The 23,985-nt window shown below is 37.7% G+C and overlaps 1 protein-coding gene across 8 annotated transcripts in view; it reads right to left on the minus strand.

Annotated features, from left to right (window-relative positions):
• Window positions 1-755: 755 nt before the first annotated feature.
• CNTLN (centlein) overlaps window positions 756-23,985 on the minus strand; it is a 250,723-nt gene continuing 227,493 nt past the window's right edge. For 3 of the 8 annotated variants that reach the window (XM_064290462.1, XM_064290461.1, XM_064290457.1), the window contains 2 exons: window positions 21,460-21,537; window positions 756-2,430 (listed from right to left, as the gene is read on the minus strand). In XM_064290462.1, coding sequence (XP_064146532.1) covers window positions 2,329-2,430; window positions 21,460-21,537 — 180 coding nt within the window. In that variant the 3' untranslated portion in view covers window positions 756-2,328. The remainder of the gene's footprint in view (window positions 2,431-21,459; window positions 21,538-23,985) is intronic. The other 5 variants (XM_064290460.1, XM_064290456.1, XM_064290463.1 and 2 more) reach the window with 3 other exon arrangements.

The following is a 23,985-nucleotide window of genomic DNA, read 5'->3' on the forward strand; positions in this document are numbered from 1 at the left end:
AATGCTCTGAAATACCTTTAGTAGTAGTGGTGTTAACTCTTCTCTGAAAGTTTGGTAGAATTCTCCAGTGAAGCCATCAGGGCCAGGCCTTTTATTGGGGGGAGTTTTTAAGTTACCTTTTCAATTTCTTCTTTTGTTACAGATTTAGTTGTTCTACCTCTGTTTCTGTTAGCTTAGGTAGGTAGTATGTTTCTAGAAATTTGTCCATTTCCTCTGGGTTTTCAAATTTGTTGGAGTATAATTTTTCATGGTATTCTGTTATGATTCTTTTAATTTCAGTTGGGTTTGTTGTGATATCACCCATCTCTTTTCTTACTTGGGTTATTTGCTTCTTCTTCTGTTTTTCTTTTGTCAGTTTAGCCAATGGATTATCAATTTTGTGTTTTTTTTTTTCCCTAAAGAACCAGCTTTTGGTCTTGTTAACTGTTTCAATTGTTTTTTTATTCCCTATGTCATTTTTTTCTGGCCTAAGTTTCATTACTTCCTTTCTTCTGGCACTCATGGGCTTTTGCTGCTCTCTATTTGTCTGAGTTACAGGGCTAATGTTTTGATTTTGTCCCTTTCTTATTTTTGGGTGTGTGCATTTATTGCTATAAGTTGACTTCTGAGCACTGTTAATACATAAAAAAATATAGATCTGTTTATTATTCATTTCTTGAACAGCACAAACCTGAACAATATGTAAATAAACGAGGTTGGCAGTGTTCCAATAAAACTCTATTTATGGGCACTGAAATTTGAATTTCATATAATTTTCACGTCACAACATATTATTCTTCTTTTGAATGTTTTCAAACATTTAGTAATTTAAAAACTATTCTTAGCTATGGGGCATACACAAAACAGGTGCGTATGAGTCAGAGTCTACTTGATGGAAATGGATTTGGTTTTTCTGATTTACTTAGACCTAGATACTTTTTTTTAAAGGGTGGGGAGGAAAAGGAGACAATAAACAAGTAAACAAATAAGTGAACAGAAAAATAAGCTATTTAATTTCATTTTATAAACAAAATAAAATAGTAAGATGGTGAGGAAAATATGTCTGTGAGAGAATGTGTAAGCTGAACCTGAATGATGAGAAACAGCCAGCCATGAGAAAAGTTGAGTGCAGAGTATTCTAAAAAGAGAATTCTAGAAAGGGCAAAAGCTGGAGGCAGAAATAAGTTTGGTGAATTTCGAGGGACCAAAAAAGGCAGATGTGGCAGGAACATTATGGGGGGGGGGTATGAAACTCAATGGACCACTATGTTCAATAATCTAAGCAAGTGTGACATTACAGTCAGTCCCTGGATTATAAATGAGTTCCATTCCTAAGTCTGTCTTTAAGTTGAATTTGTACATAAGTCGGAACAGTTAGGTGTGGTTCATATCTAAGGTCAGTTAGTCAAATGTCTTAGTACATAGTGTACCTTTTTATGCATAAAAAACATTAAAGAAACACTTCCAGATACACTAAAACATCTTTAACATAATAATGTTTGGATGTGCATCGCAAAGTAATGCTTATTTGTTATTACAAACCATTGTATGTACCTCAAATTTTTACTATAATAGGCTTTACAGGGGTGGTTCATAACTATGGGTTGTATATAAGTTGAACATTCGTAACCTGGGGACTACCTGTACTAATAAAATTTAACTTTAATTCATTGATCACAGTAGTTCTTTTAGTTCTATCTTAATTTTACATACTGGGTTTGTGGTCCCTTGCTAATTTACATGACCACACAAAGTACTGAAAACTGAAAAAAACAGAGAAAATGTTTTTATTTTTGTCAAATAGTTGTAGGAAAATACAGCATCTCCTATATAATCCACTACATCAATGAGAACAGATACAATTGGACCACACAATTCGTTTTATTATGATGCTTCATTTTATGTATGCTTCCATACAAATGTGTTGCTCGTACGATCATTTAAGGCAAATTATAGCAGTTTTATGTAAAAAGTTTAGTTTCTTTATGAAACTTAAAACATTAAATTCTCAGTTGACACTTCTTTCTTTTTAGACTCAGACCAATACGTGTGTGCCAAGCTTGTTCTAGCTCCTTCTAATGCACTGGAAGGAAAACCATTTTTAAGTTTGCATTGATTTGTGGCAATATTTGTATTCAACAATCAAATGCTACACTATTTCCTTTTAAGTGGCTGTGCACTTAATTAGTTTCACTTGTTCAGCAATTAATTAGTTTCAGAGACTTCTTATTTTGGTATTGAACCTGACTATTGATAGTTGGAGCAGATACTGTATCGGGATTACAATGCATGTTTTTCCAATCACACGACATAAAAAGTTTTCACATTTGAAAACACTTCATTGTAATATCATCTAATATCTTTCATAAGTGTGAAATACTCTTCAATTAGTTTCTTTTTTCCATTTATTTTCTCCAGTACTGCTTCTAGTAAATATGAGGCAAAAGGAAGCTGTAAGAAAAACACAGAAAAAAAGATTATCAAAACAATATTTTCAGTTCTAAAAAAAAAAAAAGTTTAAAGCATATACTAAATATCATTAAATCATTAGAATTCAACTATCTGCAACTCTGCAACCATAATAGTACCCTACTGGATCTCTTTTCAACTGATTTTGCTGGTTAGTGTGGGTAATTCTGTCCTTTTTAATAAAAGTGATAAGAAAGCAGAAGTCAAATGAAAAAGATAAACGCCTTATTGAACAATCCATGGTTTACTGACCATGTTAATGATGTAATCTGCAATACAAGCAGCTAAGCCATTTATCTTCAATCAGCTGATCAATAGCAGGTTACAGTCATCTCTAGGGCACACAGGCCCACAGAAGTAGTACTATATGTTCATCACTCATAAAAGAATGAGAACTATCAATACACTTGTCTATGTTGGAGCTGAATATCTCCAGAATTGCATGGTAAAATTTCAAAGCAAAAAAATGGTGAAAGTATACCCATTGATTAAGTTGTTATAGAAAAGTTTGTTTGGCATATCAAAGTGTAATACACATGTTGCAAACTGCTGAGTTTATGAAATGCAGAGTACATTTTTAAGTTTCATAATTTATATAACTTTTCTGGTAAAGTTTTGTTCCCTCTGCTCCACTGGGTTGCCTGTAGAACTCCTACTAATCAAAGAGAGTTAGGAGCTGTAGATAGAAGAAAATCTGAAATGTTCCCCTAATCGCTCCAGTACCACCCCAACTTCCTTTTATCCTATTTCCTGCCTATCTAGTCTCACATAAGAGGTTTATCATACTTAAAAATTAAGTCATTTCTTGGACTTGTCCCCTTGAGTAACCAGGAAAAAAGTGACTCTTGATGCCCTGAATCTATTAATGAGAACACTTGTCATGCCCCCCATTCCCTTTCCCATCAGGCCCTTCTTTGTGCGGGGATGGCCACCGGTGGCATCATTGTTCAGCACCTGACCGAAAGACAGCCCCATGCCCTAGCTATGAGTTGGCCTGGGGCAAAGCACTATGCTGATTGTAACCAGTTAAACCTATCAGAATGGTTCTTTTCTGAAGTGGACTGGAGAAAAGAGAAAAGACTGGCCAAGTGGCAGTGAAAGGACAGGGCAAAGAGGCAGGGAAAAACAGGCCATGTAGACCATGAAGGAGGGGTAGAGACCAAAGCTGGCCTACAGAAGTGCTGCAGGTCCTAAATAGCTTTCTAGATTAAGTTGCTTCTTATCTCTATTAAAAACTGCCCCCCCCCTTTTAAGAGCGATAAGAACCACAGGAGCTTCATTCATTTGTATTCCTTCATCACTGAAGAAAGCATAAGATACCAAAATATCACATTTCTTCAGTTCTAAGATATAGCTGAATATTAGATACATTGACATAAGAACAGCTTTTCTGGAAAAAAAAAAAAACTAACATATTAAAGAAACACATGTACTGCATATGCATTCCAATTTCAGGAATGTGAAAATGTGAAAGAAATCCATCTGAGAATCAAAGAAAAAGAATATGTTAGATTCTCTCCTGGAAGATAATGATCCTAACAGCAAATCCTTACTTTGACGAATTGCCCTTCTGGCAAAACTACCAATTTTACAAATAAGGTAATTTAAATTCTCAAAGCATTAACACTAGGTGTTAAAACAAATGCACAATAAACACCACCTACTGGGCAACTTTCTTTTATTTAAACCATGTCACACTGTGCCATATATATTCTTATCTAAAAGTTAGACAAACGAGTTGGAAATACCCTTCCATCTCTTACTGGTAGAAACAAAAGCAGAAATAAATTTTTTAACTTCATTTCCTGAAGTTATTCAAGAAAAAAAAAAGTTTTCTGATAAATAAATTTGGAAAAAAAACCAAACTTCAAGTTCCTGGTCTTCAACGTTCGATGCATCAAATCTATTCTTGAGATGGTCTCTAAGTTCAGGTAGAATATTTTGGCTCTTGTGGATTTGTACCAATTTTCTTCAGCTTCAACTTGAATATGGATAGGAGCAGCTTGCCCCTGGCCGTGTTCTGACTGATGATATTGAAGTTTTCCATTGTCTCTTTGCACAGCTGTAGTTGATTTGATTCCTGTGCATTCTATCATTCAAAGTCCAAGCATACTGCCACTGTTTATGTTGTTGAAAAGATGTATTTGCAATGAAGAAGTCCTTGATCTTGCAAAATCCTGTCATGTGATCTCCAGAGTTGCTTCTATCACCAAGGCCATATTTTCCAGCTACTGTTCCTTCTTCTCTGTTTCCAACTTTCACATTCCAATCACCAGTAATTATCAATGCATCCTGATTACATGTTTGATCAATTTCAGACTGCAGAAGTTGGTAAAAATCTTCAATTTCTTCATCTTTGGCCTTAGTGGTTGGTGTGTAAATTTGAATAACGGTCATACTAACTCGTCTATCTAGTAGATGTATGGATATTATCCAATTACTGACAGCATTGTACTTCTGGACAGATCTTGAAATGTTCTTTTGGATGATGAATGTGACACTATTCTTCAATTTGTCACAGTAGACCATATGACTGTTCCATTCAAAATGGCCAATACTAGTCCATGTCAGCTCACTACTTGCTAGGATATGGATCTTTATGCATTCCATTTCACTTTTGATGACTTTCCATTGTCTGAAATTCATGCTTTGTAAATTCCGTGTTCTGATTACTAATGGATGTTTGTAGCTGTTTCTTCTCATTTTGAGTCATGCCACATCAGCAAATAAACATCCTGAAAGCTTGACTCCATCCATGTCATTAAGGTTGACTCAAGTTTGAGGAGGCAGCTTTTCCCCAGTTGTCTTTTGAGTGCCTTCCAACCTGAGGAGCTTCCGACACCACATCAGACATTGTTCTGCTACCATTCATAAGGTTTTCACTGGCCAATTTCTTCTGAAGTAGGTCGCCAGGTTCTTCTTCCTAGTCTTAGTCTGGAAGCTCTGTTGAAACCTGTCCATCATGGGTGACCCTGCTGGTATTTGAAATACCAGTGGCATAGCTACCAGCATCACAGCAACACACAAACCCCCACAGCACAACAAACTGACAAACAGTTGGTGGAGAGTATGGATTTTTAAAAAGCAATCGGTCCTTTCTACAAGATGCACAGCATGTGTCCATCCACTTATCTCTGCAGGCTCTTCTTCTATTTTGTATATAAATAATCCAGGAAAAGCAGTATCATCTCTCCTTTTATAATTTTAGACCAGCATTCACATATCCTACAAGTTACTTTGAAATTTCTTTAATTCAATTTTTCTATTTTACTTTTTTATAAAGTGAACAATTTTTTTCCTACAAACCCAATGCTTACTCTACTTGCTGTTTATGACTTGTAGTTTACTGGCAACTGTAAACTCAGCTTTCAAAGGAGTCTTCCAAAACCTGTTTTTTAATATATAAGGATCAATTACAATTAATGTGATTTGATATAATTTTATAACAAAACAGTTAATAATTGAAATGAATTTAGAGGAAGAATAAGGAAAAGTCAGAATTAACAAAACTTTTAATAAAATATTGTTTTCAAATAAACACAATAATGTAAAATAACTGTTAACCAAAAGATTTTAAGTAGATATCCCTTCTATTTTAGAGCTAGTTCCTGCTTTATGGAGTAGACTCAATACATATTCAAGTAATGAATGCACTGACAGCTTTCATTTTAAAAATGCCCTCCCTTATCAAGTTGCACTGTTCATTTATTTAGTAAACCCTGTTCATCCCACCCTTTTCATAGATTATTACAAATAAAAATTCATGCAGATGAGGCTGAGTTAACAAAAAAAATTTTTTTGAGAATGGTTAATGTCTTAGTTATCTAATGCTGCTATAACAGAAATACCACAAGTGGGTGCTTTAACAAATATATTTTCTCACAGTTTAGGAGGCTAGAGTCTTAATTCAGGGTGGGGGCTCTAGGGGAAGGCTTTATCTCTCTGTCATCTCTAAAGGAAGGTCCTTGTCTCTTTGAGTTTATGCTCCTGGGTGATCTTCATGTGGCTTGACATCTCCCTTCCCCCATCTCTGCTTCTCTCACTTGCTTGTTTTATCTCTTTTATATTTCAAAAGAGACTGATTCAAAATACACCCTAAAACTGCCTCATTAACATAAAAACATAATCTTCACTGATATAACCTAATCCTGCCTCATTAACATAACAAACATATCCCATTCACAAATGGGGTTATAATCATAGGCAGAAGTTAGGATTTACAACGTATCTTTTTTTTTTTTGGCAGGGGGGAACAATTTAATTCACGACATTTCACCCTTTACCCCTCATCCCCCAAATTCATGTCCTTGCAACATGTAAAACACATTCACCCCATCACATCCTACCAAAAGTCTTAAATCAACTCCAGGTCCAAAATATTATCTTCTGAATCATCTAAATCAAATATGGATGAGACTTTAGGCATATTCCATCCTGGACAAAGATTCTCTTCATCTGTGAACCTGTGAATCTAGACTACAAGTTACCTGTTTCCAAAACACAGTGGTGGAACAGACACAAGGTAACATTTCCATTACAAATGGGATAAATTGGAGAGAAAGAAGGGTAACAGGCAAGTACAAACCCAGCAGAACAAATTACATTAGGTCTCAAGGCTTGAAAATAATCCTCTCTTCCTAAGACCATCTAGGCAATGGCCGTGACCTCCATATTCTGGGTGTTGGTCACACCCTCTGGATGGGTGGAAGTCCCTGAGTTTCAGCTCTGCCTTCCAAGCCCACTGGGATGGCAACTCTGCTCCCTTGGCTTTGGGAAGCCCCATTCTGCTAGTCCATCTGGGTGGCAGCTCCACTTCCTTGGCCCTGGCAGGCCCCGTTCTTCTGCCCGTTGGGCATGTCAGCCCCACCCCCTCAGCAATGGGGGTGGCTTCATACCCCTGGCACACCTTAACAGTAGCCGCACACTCCAGAACCAAGTTGGTGAAGATCTGACTCTCTGAAGCCTAGGAGGCTGGCCCCACCCTTTGAGATCCTGGAGACAATGGACCCACCCTTTGAAACTGAGAAGGCCCCTGCTTCCCATGCTTCTTCCAACAGTTCTTCTGATCTCTGAGCTGTTCCAGGGATGGTCTTTTTCTTTTCTTGGAGGAAACAGATAACAGCTCTTCTGGCCTGTCTTCTGCCTGTAGAATTCCAAGAGGCAGACAGCATTCTTTCTGTTCGTCCTTTCTCTGTCCCCTGAAGCCTAAGCTGATGGGTTTTCTGCTGTTGTAGCTGGTTAGATTCATCAGTCACAGGCTTAATCTCTTTAACAGAAGATTGTGTAACCACGTCCTTGATGAAACTTCTAGGACACATGTCCTTGATTTGTACAACAGAACATTCCAAATCTTTAAGTTTTGTTTCCATTTTGCACAGTTCATTTTTAAGTCCATCTCTTTCCTCTTGCATTTTACTGCAAGCGGCAAGGAGAAACAGGGGGCCCCTTTAAGACCTTACTTAGAAATTTCATCTGCCAGATATCCAAGTTCATCACTTAGAAGTTCTACCTTCCACCAGACATTTGAACATAATTCAGATAAGTTCTTTCCAACTGCATAAAAAGCACTGCCCTTCTTCCATTGTGCAATCACATGTTCATTTTCTTTCAAAGCCTCCCCAGAAGCACATTTAACATACGTGTTTCTTGTAACATTTTATTGCTGGTGCCATATGTATTCTCTAAGACGTTAAGAGACCTTCTCTATAGCTCTCCTCATTATCTTCTGAACCCTCACCAGAATTGCCTTTGACATCCATAATTCTATCAACAGGCTCTTCAAGGCAATCTAGGCTTTTAGATTAGGTACCTCAAAACTCTTCCAGGCTTGAGATGCCATAGATCCCTTTTGTGTAGGCTTTCTAGCCATGGTCTTGTAACTCCCACCCAGGTGATTGGGCGGGCCTGTTCAGATGTAGTAATTGTGGCCACCAAGGGGATTCGTTTGTTTTATCTTCCCACTGGGCTTGAAATAAGCCACCCGAGAAGCAGGAAAGAGGAAAGCCCATCACCACCAAGCAAGAACAGCCAAGAGCCAGCACATCCTTTTGGACCCAGGATCCCTGTGCTGAGAAGCTCCTGGATCCAGAAGACAGAGAGAGAGAGACAGAGCTCAAGAAGTGGCAGCAGAGACACAGCACCAGAGATTCAGCAGGAGACAGCTGGGCTTCCAGGCTGATGGAGAGAGAAAGCTGAGTGTCTCTGGACAGAGGTGTAGGGCCAAGGAGAGGTGTGCCTGACAGCATGGCTGAGCAGAGGCTGTCCTGATGGAAGAATTATATCCTTGAGTGTTCGTGAGCCTGAATTGTAAACTTTTACTTCCCTAATAAATCCCGTAATTGTGACTATGGTCTGTAGTTCTGTGTGGCCATTGCAATGAATTACTGAACCCAGCAGAGATTGCTCTGGGAGGGATGGCTGGTGTCAGAATTGATAAAGTTGGTGGAGAATGGAGGCATGTCTGATCTCCACCTCATGGGAATCAGCCTTAGGGTGTTGGTCTTGATTCTCCTTTCCCCTTGTGAAGTTAGAGGAGGTCAGTCACTGACCTCCAGTCATTATCCAATTCTAAAACTGCTTCTACATTTTATGTGTCTGTTCCAGCAGCACCCTACTCCTGGTACCAAATTCTGTTTTAGTTATCTAATGCTGCTATAACAAAAATAACACAAGTGGGTGGCTTTAACAAACAGAAATACATTTTCTCACAGTTTAGGAGGCTAACAGTCTGAATTTAGGGTGCTGGCTCTAGGGAAGGCTTTCTCTGTTATCTCTGAAGGAAGGTCCTTGTCTCTTTGAGCTTCTGCTCCTAGGCAATCTTCATGTGGCTGGGCATCTCTCTTCCACCATCTCTGCTTCTCTCGCTTGCTTGTTTAATCTCTTTTATATCTTAAAAGAGACTGACTCAAGATACACCCTAATCCTGCCTCATTAACATAATAAACATAACCTAATCCTCACTGACAGAACCTAAACCTGCCTCATTAACATAAAAAACACATCCCATTCACAAATGGTATTATAACCACAGGCAGAGGTTAGAATTTATAACACATATTTTTGGGGGACACAATTCAATCCATATCAGTTAAGAATGAGATTTTCAAGTTGACTAGTTAATTGAGAATTATCACTAATATCACATAAAGATTACCATTAATTCTTCTAAAATCTCATAAATTGTAGTTAACTTGAAAGCTAGATGAAACATAATTTAATCGTTGGTGATTCAAGAAAGCTCTTCAAAACCTTACAACACCACACGAATACCAATTCACAGCATCTAGTTATAGACTGGGTGGGGCTGGTACTTAAAATTTGACACACATTTAAAAATTCACATGATCTGGATATTTGCCCTTTTTTTTTAACTGCAAAATATTTTAAAAACATTAAGAAGACCAGAAGACCTGAACTTTCTGCCACTCTGGAGTCTAGATTAAGATCAAATTTACTTCATACTGACAGTTTACAGTCAATTAAATTCTCTCTATGTGCATTCTGGGGTCCCTGCGTGGTGTAAACAGTTAACATGCTTGGCTGCTAACTAAAAGGTTGGCAGCTGGAGTCTATCAAGAGGCACCTTGAAAGGCCTGGCAATCTACTTGTGAAAAATAAGCCACTGAAAACCCTATGGAGCACAGTTCTACTCTTACACACATGGGGACGCCATGAGTTGGAATCGACTCAATGGCAACTGGTTTATATATATTCTGGAAGGGACTAGACTTGAACCCTCCCCCAGAACTCCTTCATATACAGAAAGTACAGCTGTCTTTTTTCTGAAGTTAGACTGAATAACTACCCTGGGAGTAGCAACCTGCCTAGTCAACAGCAAAGATCCTTTCTTACTGACTTCATCATGGACATCTGAAACAACAAACTCAACAATTATGCCGCCTTGGGTTTTATCTCAGATGGCGTGTCCCCGGGACTACAAAGTACAGAGAGCATGAAGATTTCTTTCTTTCTCTTCCTTAAAAAGGAGAAGTGATATTCCTGCTTATGTCAGTTTGAACACAAGTTTGAACTCTTCCACTTAAGGAGAAAAATGGACAAGTGAAGATTTGATATGGAGTGAGTTTTCTTGGTATGGAAATTTCGCTGGGACATCTGAACAACAAGGAGCTTTGTGTGATCTATACTGAAGTCTTAAAGCAGATCTTCCTAGTCATTCTGGCTGTCCCTGTTGTAAAAGGCGATTTCCACTACTGGAAGAATTTCCCTGATTTCACACATGTAAACACCTGCAGATGTTTGCCTTTAGGAACTGTCATGCCACTGCCACAATCTCAGATTTATCATTCACACTTAAAAATGCTGGCTTCATTTAAAGGGCTTCTGTGTAAAGGTAAGATATGAATGATGGCTGCAGATGTTTGAGACCTATCTGGGAAAAATTACAAAGTCTAACATCCATAACTGCAAAACGTACAGACAACTTACATCAGCACTTAACTGGAATGTGTTCTTAATAATATAAAAATTGAGAAGTTTTGTGTTGATAGGAAAAAACTGAAATAAGGGCAACTTCTAAAATTCATAGGGATAAAGGATACAATTAAGAGTTTAGCCATTTTCACTCTTATTTTTGGTTTGAAGACTATTCTCAAAAAGGTACTCCTTTAAATTAAGTTTATCTAGCTTGAGTCATAGTGAAAGTGAAGATATTAAATCTTAAGTATTACATCTGCTCCTAAAAAGGATCTGATTCTGTGACCTTGAAGACTTTTGTAAAAAAGGCTGATGTAGTTTATTATAAATTTAAAGGTGTGAATTTCGTATAAATAAATATACACAAGCATACATACATCTATGCACACACACATTTAGGTGGATAGTATCCTTTCTATTATAACTAAAACACTGAACTTGTTAAAATAAAGTAGAATGCTATGGGAAGGAATAGTCAATTTATTAATAATTTCAATTTATACTGAATTTTGAGCAGTTACATTTTAATATCCTAAATATATATTATTGTTTACACTTCTGGCACCTACCCTAATCTATACATCTCTTGCGGTTCTGAAAACTGACACCCAGAAAAAGCTGTGTCTGTTGCACTCAAACCCTGGTAAAGGCAGAAGTTTTTCCTTTCATTCTGAACCCTATTCTGGAAGTTATAAGAGAGAATTGAGGGAAAAAAAAGTGAAAGAATGTAAGTTACTTCATTTATTCTTTTGTCTCAAGGAGTGTCCCTATAATATTTAGAGCTAATGGATTATCTGTCCTACTTATAAAGACCTCCTGGTGGAGCAACCCTCAATAAGACACTTCAGTGTTTAGTAACATTAATTGCCAATAACACTTAAATGAGCATAGGCTTTCCTCCGAACTTGACAAAGCTCCATTCCTGTGCTTGGGCATCTCATTTGGTTCTTGATCAACACTCCAATTCTCTGCCTTGACGACTTGCCTAGATGGGGCCAACCCTCTTGTCACTGGATCCCCAGCAACCGGCAGTGGTCTTGCCCTGCCTCATTTCCCACACCCTGTCAAGCCACTATTACCTGAGTACCAGTGTTCTCAAAGAACAGGTACTACTGCTGTGCCCACACCTTTAAGATGATGACTTAGACAATGGTAACAGTCCAGAAAGGAGCCAATTTCTCCAAATCCCCTTGGGCGTCAGTTTGGACTCAGGTTACCTTTCTTGGATATGAGTCCCTCAACGAGGCCTGATACTTTTCTACTTTCCTAAAAATGGTCCTAAAAGAAGGTCAGCGAGGAAAAGGAAGATCTGCAACATGGATTGACATAGTGGCTGCAACCATGGGCTCAAGCATAATGACAACTGCGAGGATAGTGCAGGAGCAACTGTTGTACATACGGTTGCCATGAGTCAGAACTGACCCGATGATACCTAACAACAACAACAAGCGTTCTTCTAGGCAAAGATAGCACATATCATGGCAAATAATATATCTTTATACTGGTATTCAGTCTATCCTAATGTGAATGACTTTCTTGTCAAAATGCCAGGATGTGTAGGTATATACGTATTAAGGGATTAGGCCTGTTCTCCGCAAGTTCCTTCATGACTAAGTGTGATATACACAACATAAAGAAGACTCCCTTCAAGCTGGAGTCTCTTCTCGTGTGTGGATTAAAGAAATTATTCAGGGGCTCAGAGGGACTTGGTATGAATACCAATGTGAATCACATGAATATGAGTTCTGAGTTCAGGAAAATAAACTGTTTAACTGATGTAAAAAGTATTTAGCAGGTAGAACCATAATGGTAAAGGAAGGAAAAATAAAGCTATTGGGAAAGATTAAAAAAAAGAGTTTGAATTAGTTAGCGTTTTGTTTATCACTATGTCACTAAGTGTTGACTTAAATATAATTTACCCCAGAGTCTGGGTGAATGCAGATAATGGCTTACACATGCTCAGTGAGAGCATTAATTCATTTATGAAGCAAATGTTATGTGCCAAGCAATGGGCTAAGCAACTTCTGAGATGACTAGCACCAAGTCTTGCTAAAATAAATGCTTTTAAAAGAAATTAGTAAAAAACTAATAAATATAGGAAATCACCAGAATACTAAATCTAATTGTTTCCCACACATTTTTTCTTGGTTTCAAATGTTATTCTCCTCCTTAAGGGTGATAACACTGTCACAAGTGACAAAGCATTTTTACGGGCACTATTTTATTTATCATTCCAAATCCTATTTTATAGTTGAAGGTAATGAGTTGAAGAGACTTGGGTGACCTGCTTAAGCTAATAGCCCCACATGCTAGTGTGAGTCAGGACGTACACCTAGGCCTTTGATTATAAGCTATTACAAGTGTACTACAGGGAGACAGTTCTGGGCAATGTAAGGAAACAGTAAGAGTCTCAGCCATGCGAAGGTGCAAACGGACAGCTTCAGCTGCTACTGAATTCCCCATTATTCCATGAAGCAGATTTCACGCTCTGCAAGAGTGGTTGGCTTCGATATTTTACAATGCAAAGATTGGAAATATTGTGCTTTGATTCTAGTGCCTCATAGTGCTTCCTTTCATATAGCTTATTCTGCCTGCAGGCCAGGGCAAAATCCAGATGAATAATGTTCTTGCTTATATCCTTGAATATTAAAAAAAAGAAGAAAAAAGACAAAGGCTGGGCTTTGAGGTAGAAGAACTGGAATAAATTCTTTCTATATTGGTCCTCTGAGCAATCCATAATTTTAGGGCACACTTAACTGACTTTTTGCTTTCCCTTACATATTATAGGAGATAAAGATTACTAACTAGTACCCTTGATGAATGTATTCTATCCAGAAGGCAGAATTTGGCTATACTAATTAAGAGCCTTCCAGTGTTTTAGAAATAAGGAAATAAGCTCACCTTCTGTGAATCAAACTGATTAAATCATAATAGAAAGAAATATTATGTGTGGTATACACACATATATACCCATATCCATTGCCATCAAGCCAAATTCCGACTCACAGCAACCCTATAGGACAGAGTAGAAAGAACTGCCCCATGGGATTTCCCAGACTGTAATCTTTACGGAAACAGACTGCTACATTTTTCTCCTGCACAGTGGCTGGTGGTTCGAACTGCCCATCTTTTGATTAGCAGCTTTAACCCTGTGCCACCAGGGCTCCGGTGCTCATATACTGCCTATGTGTCCTCCTCTAGATTGTAAGCTCTTTCTTTGAGGATCTGTCCTATTTGTCTCCTATATTGACTAGCACTCTTAAGGAATAGGTTTTCAATAAAAGTGTGTTGAACTGAATAGCATTACTAATTTCAAATAAAGAAATTCCAGGTAGAAATCTTTTATTTCATATTTGGTCGAGACTTAATTTTAGAACACCAGTTATAAACTTTGTTTCCTTATAGCACAAATACAAAGAAAAATACTGCAATGACTGGGAAGAAAAGAGGGTAGAGCCACAACAAAGAACTGATAACAGGTTTAAACACAGTTTAATTATTTTATTTAAAGGATGGAGCCCTGATGGTACAGTGGTTAAGCAGTGGGCTGCTAACCAAAAGGTACGCTGTTCGAACCTACCAGCTACTCTGTGGAGAAAGATGTGGAAATCTGCTTCTGAAAGATTTCAGCCTTGGAAGCCCTGTGGGGCAGCTCTACTCTGTCCTGTAGTGTTGCTATTAGATGGAATCAACTCTATGGCAGTGGGTTTTATGGTTTTATAGTAAATAAATTTGTTATCCCATTTATCCTATAATTCCTAACCGTGCAACTATTCTGACTTTGGTATCATCTGCAGTTTTTGTTTGATTTGTTTTGCTTTTTCTTCTTTCCTTCTGTTCTCCTAGTGGATGAGTTTAAATTTTTGTTTGTGTTTGTTTACCAAAGAATTTATTATTTGTGGTAAAGGATTTCTCAAGGGTTTTGGGGACTCCTACTATTTTCTCTAGGAATCCCTGGATGGCACAAATTGTTAAACGCTTGACTACTGGCTGAAAGATTGGTGGTTTGAACCCACCCAGAGGTACCTCGGAAGAAAGGCCTGGTGATCTGCTTCTGAAGGGTCACAGCCTTGAAAACCCTGGTTCTACTCTGCCCACATGGGGTTGCTGTGAGTCATAACTGACTTGACGGCAACTAACAACAACAACAACAGTCCTCTGAACTTTAACCCGATGGTCCTTTTCCTAGTACCTTGTTTCTGGAGACGTTCCAGTAGACTTGAAATTGTTAATTTAAAAAATCCTGGCAAGGCTCTGAATGGAGGATTTTTTCAGCTCCGGATACTTTGGCTAGGATATGATGAATAAGTCTGGATGACTTTGAGTGTTTATGAATGTGATAGAGAGTAAATGTGTACGTGTGCATGGTATGAGTGTGTGTGTAATGTGTGGGTGTGTACTATTACACGTGCAAAACAGGAGCAGCCACAGAGTAAATTTCTTCGGCGTTATCAGGAGAAACTTTTATTTAACCTTCAGGCTGGAAGCTACTCTATTTACAAAAGCCAGAGAGATTTATAAAACCTTCCCACTGCCATACTGCAAGACATTCTATAGAAGGTAAGCATATTTTGCAGAGAGGACACTGGGGAAAGTGAACTGTTTTAAATTTCAGCATTTACAAGATCTGAAGCAACTAACAGACACAGGAATATTTAAAGAAAAATCACTGATTAAAGTCTGCTCTTTAAATTCTGAACAGCTGAAGGCAGAAAGAGAATTTTTTATTATGGTCTTTGTACAAGAAAATGACCTAGACAAAGTGGACTAACATGGACTGAATGAGACCCAGAAAAGGAGTAGCAAATAACAAAGAATAAAGCAATGACAATAAATAAATAAATAAATAACACATCAAAAGTTTTTTTTTGCCACTCCTGGCTAAGGGTTTTTATACAAAGCCTAGCCAAGAAGTATCCTGTGGTTAAAATTGTATATTATTTGGTATAAAACAAATCTATGTATAAAAAACCCATTGCCATTGATTGGATTCCGACTCACAGTGACCCTACAGGACAGAGTAGAACTGCCCCCAACAGAGTTTCCAAGAAGCTGCTGGTGGATTTGAACTGCAGACCTTTTGGTTTAACAGCCAAACTGTTATCCATTATGTCACCAGGGCTCCTTATATATGCATACATATTTTAATATGTATACATATGTTTATATACACGTATATGTATGTGTATATATGTCCATATATGTGTATGTACACATATACCTATAGCTCTGTTCAAGCTGACGTTCAATAAATTTCATAGTTTATATATTTTAACTATTTTTTATTATTCCCCATCCCTAGAATTATAAATTCCATAAGCATAGTGGATTTTAGGTCCCTGCTGTATTCCCAAAACCTGAAACGATACCTGCCATGTAGTAGGTACTCCATATATGTTTTTTGAATGAATTCCACAGCACAGGTTCAGTTTTATTTCAACTAATTCTTTCCACTGCTTTTATAAAGTCCAAGTACAAAAGACTGTTTCAGGTATTATTAAGGCTTGATAACACAACTAAATGACATTTATTATAATTTTGAAGACCAGACTGGGAAGAACAGTGTTCCCTAGAGAGAAACCTGTAAAAAAACTGACTCCTTCCTACTTGGATATGCCAGCAGGTTAGATCAACTAGAATATAAAAGAGGAACATATCCTTATGTGCCAACTGAAAGGAAACATATAAGTATGAAATGAAATAATTTATTTTACTTTCTCATGGTTATCAGCAGTAGACAGAAATTCAAATTCAAATGCTTTTAATGGTAATGGTAGGGAATACAGCCTATGAAATATAAGAACCTTATTAAGTTTACTCTGAAACGCATTTTTTTTGTTTTTCCAACATGCCTCATATTAAGGAATTCAGTTTTTAAAATTGAGATATACTTTAAACACCATAAAATTCACCATTTTAAAGTGTGCAATTAGTGGTTTTTATTACATTCACACAGTAGTCACTCGTCATCCATTCCTCCCCCCCTATTCTGCCAGCCCCTGGCACCACTCATCTACTTCTGTCTCTATGGATTGGATGTGCCTATTCCAGACATTTCACATATAAGTGAATTCATACTATATGTGGTCTTTTGTGTCTGGCTTCTTTCACTAAGCATAATATTTTCAAGGTGCATCCATGTTGTAGAACATATCAGTACTTCCTTCTTTTTATGGTTAAATAATATTCCATTGTAGGCACATAGATATTTTATGTATTCATCAGCTGATGGACGTTTAGAATGTTTCCACTTTTGAGATATTATGAATAATGCTGCTACAAACATTCATTTACCAATTTTTCATTTCTCTTTGGTATATACCAAAGGGTGGAACTGTGGGGCCATACGGGTATGGTAATCTGTGTTTAACTTTTTGAGGAACTTCCGTCTGTGTTATATAGTGGTTGCACCAATTACAGTACCACCAGCAATGTACGAGGGTTCTGATTTTTCCACATCCTTGCCAACACCTGCTATTGTCTGTCTTTTTTATTACAGCCATCCTAGTAGGTATGAAGTCGTATCTCACTGAGGTTTTGATTTGCACTTCCCTGGATGTTGAATTTCTTTTCTTGCACTTATTTTAGATATTTGTATATCTTTTTGGATAAATGTCTATTTAAATCTTTTGCTGATTTTTAGTTGGATTCTTGTCTTTTTATTGTTGAACTGTCAAGAGTTTGAAATGTATTTTAAATGGTTAAATTGCACTGAGAATAGACAGATATAAGGCTGGGCTGAATTAATGAAACATCATGAATCTCTGAATATTATTAATGAAATGTACTTCCTAAACTTCCTGTGGCTTCAACCGCTATTTAACATCTCCTCCCTATTAAAGCTGCTCTCCCCTAAAACTCTTAAAGGTGTCATCACCTTTCTCATCATGTAAGGTATTAAACTCACCCATCCTTGGTTTGGGCTTTCTAATCAGCTTTCATCTAATCTCATTACCGTTATGGATTGAATCACTATAATGTGGGTCACGTCAATTTCCTTCTTTCTATTCCAATGGCCAGGGTACAAGCAGGCTCTCACTGTGCCTCACCTAGACTACCCTTTTGCTCCCAGTCTCTTCTCCCTCCAGCGCATCCTATATGCTGACATCAGAGTATTGTTCTAAAGTACAACTCTGATCACATCACTTTCTGCTCAGAATCTTCTACAGTGTGGTCCCAGCCTAGTTTTCTTATGTCTTGTTTTTCTCTCAAACTCCATAAACTACAGAAAAACTCACTGGGGAGTTTCTCACATCCTAGTAAAATCATTAATTTGCTTGTTTGTATCTCCTATAAATTAAAAATTAAAAAAAAACTTCTTAATGTGAAAAGAAGACTTAATACTAGTGAAAATGTCCAAAGACATTAAAAGGCAGCTATGCTGTAGAAAAATGAAAGTGAATCTCAGATTTTTTTTTAGTGAGGTTCTTATTAGTACAAATCTTTGGGGACAAATGTTGTTGTTGTTAGGTGCCGTTGAATCAGTCCTGACCCTACAGCAACCCTGTTAGACAGAGTAGAACTGCCCCATAGGGTTTCTAAGGAGTGGCTAGTGGATTTGAACTGCTGACCTTTTGGTTAGCAGCCAAGATCTTAACCATCAGATCACCAGGGCATAAAATTACCAACTGCATCTGGAATCCATGAAATGACATATATTTGCATTCTGTATTAAAGGCATGTAAGTTAAAAATTTAGACTTGTTAGTCCTCATGCTTTTCTTGCTAAAAGCAACAGTAGGTATTACATTATTGTGTAGTTTCGCATTGCCACACGGCAGAACATCTTTTTATGTTCTGGTAAATATTTTATCAATATAAAACTTCATCAAAGTGAATGCAGAGAAAAAAATTTTAATAGAAAATAATTCTGTGGCTTAATCCTTAAACAAAAACAAAACTGCAGAGCCAGGCTCACCTCTATAATCTCAGGATTCCGTCACATTCAGCACCCAACACTGAGGGTGGACATCAACCGCTGGGGGGGTGGGGGTGGGGGGGTAAGTGTTCCTTTAATTTTAGCTTCAAAATATTTTAATAATCAAAATTGCAATTTAATTAACATGTTCTTTCAGAGAATAAGCTCAATTATTTCACAGTTTGACCATGCAAAGATCGTGTAAACTCAGATACAAGTAGCTGTATGCCATCAACTAAACAAAATGTATGAATGCACAGTTTTACACTTTGCCCATACAATCCTGTGAGCATAACTTAGCTCAAAAAAAAAAAAAAGGAAACCTGGTGGGCAAAGAAACCCTTTTCTAAAATTCAGGACAAGTACAATTGTTGGAATTGAAAGAGAAGAAACAGAGGCTAAAAAAAAAGATGTTTTCTATTGTATAGATTTTTCTCTTGGGGATAATTACAAAGTGACATTCAAGTGCAACCAATGAAGTCTCGATTTTCTTTTTTCTCTCAAATTCAAAGACATCAGCAAAACCACCTATGTCAGTAATAAAAATAAAAAGTCTTTGACTTTTTAAATGTTATCATACTGTCACAGTGGAATAAAATTAGCTTGAAAAACGATCTAAAGCCACATGACGCAGTTCATTATGTATAACAGCAAAGCAGCCGTTTCCCAGTGTTCATAAAGGCCGCTCCATTAAATTTACCTCCAGTCAATAATTAGGAGTCCACAAATAAACCTGGGCAATTAAATCAATACTGCCAGGCAATTAGATTCCAGAGTCCAGGCTCAGTGGCACAAAAAGGCACTATATCAAACTGCAGTATTAAGCGGTCTGATGCCATTTTCAACAGGATTTTTTTACATGAACTGGAGAGCACACACATACATCTGCACAGTATAGAATGGGTTATGCACCCCTACTGTGTTACCAGTCTAACAGTTCCAGTGTCAGTGTAGCTTTAGTAAAATTTAATAAATATTTACACATTAAAAAAAAAAAATCCATTGCCGTCGAGTGGATTCTGACTCATACATAGCGTCCCTAAGGAACAGAGTTGAACTGCCTCATAGGGTTTCCAAGCAGCGGCTGGTGGATTCGAATTGCTGACCTTTTTGTTAGCAGCCCAGCTGTTAACCACTGCGCCACCAGGGCTCCGATCTATAAGTATGGATTTATTATTTTTTATGTTCATAACTGATGATAAAATTATCAATTAAATGAAAATACAAGGTTATATTTATTGAACAATAAAATATTTCTTAAAATTTTTATCATTTTCAAGCAGAACAAAGGAGAAAACTTAATCATCATTGAGCTCCTATGATGTGCAGGCACTGGCTGGGCGCTGGGCACACACATGATAAAGAAACAGCGTTCTTCAAAAGCCAGTTGTCCCTGGAGAAGGCTTCGTTGTGTGCTTGCATGTCTGTACTTAAACAGTTTTTAGCAGAAAACTGCTAATCACCCTCTATTACAGAAGTGATTCTCGGGGAATGTTTCAAAACTATATAAAACGGACACAAAGAATACTAATAGCTTATAATATGACTAGGTTATATGTTACTCTTAGCTTTACAAAAAAAAGCTGAGAAACTTCTCTTTGTTAATATAAATGTAAACTAGTTACATGTATATATCAGCTTCTGTTTTTAATCTTTACACAGAAACATTTACATTGACTTTCTAAGAACCGCAGGCCAGTAATACTTTTTTCTTTTTGTGACAAGAACGTTTAGCTTTTATTTATTACAGAGCATTCAAAAAAATAAACAATTAGGATGAGCAAAAAGAAGGATAATGAAAAAGTTTTAGAATACATTACATGCTGTCAGTGATGTCAAAACAAAAGCTGGCCATGACTAGAAAAGCAGGGCTCTCACCTGCCAATAAACTGCCCTTGATCACTTACAAGAGGGGCACATCCCAGCAGACTATATGTGTATTAAAAAAATACTTGAAAGGGAAGAAGAAGTATCACACAGGTCACAGCAGCAGTCTCAATAGACCCCTCAGGGATTTCAACTCGTCTTGGCCTTGTCATCCTCTATGCAGCTTTCCACTCGGCCCAGAAAATGTCGATAGGAAAATGTTTGAGGGGCCTCTGGTGGAAATTTTTTCATTCTTTCTGCATTGACAGGATGCCAAATCAATATTTACTTCCCACTAACAAGCTGCTCGAGGTCTCAGTAGAAAATATTGTACAGAATGCGGGAAGACACAGTAATAAACAGCTGTCTGGCTGTGAGGAAAACATGAATTGACTGGAAACAGGTCCATAGTAAAAGGTCACTGAAACTGGTGAACTCCTCAGGTGTCCATATCAACTACTAACTTTAAAGACACATAATAAAGAATCTCTTTTCCTAGGAGATCTGAGAGAAAAGATCCTTTTCTGTCTAGCAAGCATAGAGGCTGACTCGATAATTTAATTAATGCATTTGCTAAGACCCACGTTGGCTCCTTCCCAAGGCGTTTGTTTCATTTGTTAAGTCCAAAAGTACAAACAGAGGGTTAACTTTCCTGTCTGCCTCTTGGAATACTTCTTTACCTAACAGAAGTAAGTAATGTGCAACTGTTTACAAAAAGTTAGACATACAGTAAAACTGCAAGGCTTAGACTTTTTATCTCAAAGTTTTAATATATCAAGTAGAAAAATGAAATACCTGTCCTTCAAGAAGTTTCTGAATGTATAACAGCCACTCCTTGTCATTTTCAGCATCTGTCTTTGCTCTTTCAATTTCCTAAAGGAACAAAATAAAAACAGCATGTATCTTAGTCATCCAACGCTGCTATAACAGAAATACCACAAATGGGTGGCTTTAACAAAGAGAAATTTATTCTCTCTCAGTATAGTAGGCTGCAAGTCCAAATTCAGGATGTCAGCTCCAGGGGAAGGCTTTCTCTCTCTGTCGGCTCTGGAGGAAGGTCCTTGTCCTCACTCTTCCCTGGTCGAGGAGCTCCTCAGGTGCAGGGACCCCATGTCCAAAGGATGTGCTCTGCTCCTGGTGCTGCTTTCTCAGTGGTATGAGGTCCCCAGCTCTCTGCTTGTTTCCCTTTCATCTCTTGAGACATAAAAGGTGGTGCAGGCCACACCTCAGGGTAACTCCCTTTACCTTGGATCAGGGAGGTGACCTGAGTAAGGGTAGTGTTACAATCCCACCGTGATTCTCTCAAAGTAAAATTACAATCACAAAATGGAGGACAACCACACAATACTGGGAATAATGGCCTAACCAAGTTGACACATATTTTTGGAGGGACACAATTCAATCCATGACAATGTGTTAACTGCATTTTCCATAAACTTGACCATATTATTAACTCATTGCCATCTAGTTGATTCTGACTCCATAGCAACCCTATAAGACAGAGTAGAACCGCCCCATGGGGTTTCTAAGGAGCACCTAGTGGATTCAAATTGTCAACCTTTTGGTTGGCAGACGAATTCTTAACTACTCTACCACTTTTTTTTTTTTTTTTCTACCACTAGGGCTCCTGATCATACCATTAGATGTTGAGTAAATTTAGAAGCGTATTGGTAGAACTAGATTCAACAAAGAGCAGCCTGTCCCCTCAAAGGAGGAATATTTAAATCCAGGCTTTTTAATATTTAGTTTCTAAATATTTATATACATGTGGAAGATGCTATTATTTCTATAATTCACAATGTACTTCAGGAATATTTTATTTCTGCCTTCACAGTGGAGTTAAAGGTAGGGACTGAGATATGGGGGCATGAAGGCGACTAAAAGAAAATGAAAAACAGGATAGGGTTGTTTAAAAGAATCATTGACAAGTGACCCTCTTAAGGTAACATTAAGCCTTATACTTGAAATCTGACTTCTCGGCAGATACGGAGGGGTAATGGTCACAATCTCAAACAGCAACAGAACAGGGCATGGCTCTGGTGCATCTAAATGCTTGTTTATTTAAAAATATTCAAAGTTTACTGATAGGCTGAGGGACACCTCAACTTAAAGCGCCAGAAATCACTACACATTTTTGACTCATTATCAAGGTAAAAATATTTCTGAAATTATAAAGTAGTCATACATGCAGTTGATCATTCACTTAAAGATCATGATTCAATTTACAAAAAATATGTACTTTTCAAAAAGGGAAGGATTTGGTAAATCAACCTTTGTAGACAACTATTGCATGCCAGGCATCATGCTACGCACGTCATGTAGGGTATCTCAGTTTCTGAGGTGAATTTACTAGTTTGGTGTAGTTTAAGGAACCCAAGTCTGGTGGTCTGGACTCTGCTTGGGCAAGTAGCTCAATTCCTTAGACCACTGAAAGATGTAAGGACCAGTCTAAATGAGCTCTGGTCTACGATTAAACCTAGTAAACATGTCAAGGTGCTCTGATCCTTCTGAGAGCGGCGTGTTTCCACTTGAAACCCTTTTTTTCCAGCAGGGCCACCGCTTAAGGTTGTGTGGTATGTACACTGCAGTGACATGTACTCTGGCTCCAGGCTGCTTCTGCCCAGAGGCGAGGGTGCATTTCTTCACAAAAATGGCCATTCACTCTTGGGGATTACAAAAAAATCAGTTGCCATTGAATCCACTCTGACTTATGGCAACCCTGCGTGTGTCAGAATTGAACTGAGCCCAAAAGGGTTTTCAATGACCGGTTTTTCACAAGGAGATTGTAATACCTTTCTTCTGAGAAACCTCTGGAGGGACTCAAACCTCTAGCCTTTTGGTTAACAGGTGAGAGCATTAACTGTATGTGCCACCCAGGGACTCCTTGGGGTGTTTTACAATAGTATATAAAAAATAAAAAAGATGTCTTCTCTGGACTGACATATATGTGTCTGCATACTGTGTTTTAGATGAAGGTTTACATAGCAAGTTGGGTTCTCCTTTAAAAATTTTTATACAAATTATTCTGTGCCATTGATTACAATTTTACAATGTATAAGCATTCTCATGATTTTCTTTCTATTTGTTCTATTTCAATTGATCTAGCTCCCCTTCCCCTCCTAGCCTTCTCATCTTTGTTGTTGTTGTTAGGTGCCCTCAAGTTGCTTCTGATTCATGGCAACCCCATGTACAATGGAATGAACCACTTGCCCAGTCCTGTACCATGGCTGAAGCCACTGTGTCAATCCATCTCATTGAGCGTCTTCCTCTTTTTCGCTAACTTTCTACCAAACATGATGTCTTCTCCAGGGACTGGTCCCT

Source organism: Loxodonta africana, chromosome 9, assembly GCF_030014295.1.
Source record: "Loxodonta africana isolate mLoxAfr1 chromosome 9, mLoxAfr1.hap2, whole genome shotgun sequence".
Classification (NCBI taxonomy): domain Eukaryota; kingdom Metazoa; phylum Chordata; class Mammalia; order Proboscidea; family Elephantidae; genus Loxodonta; species Loxodonta africana.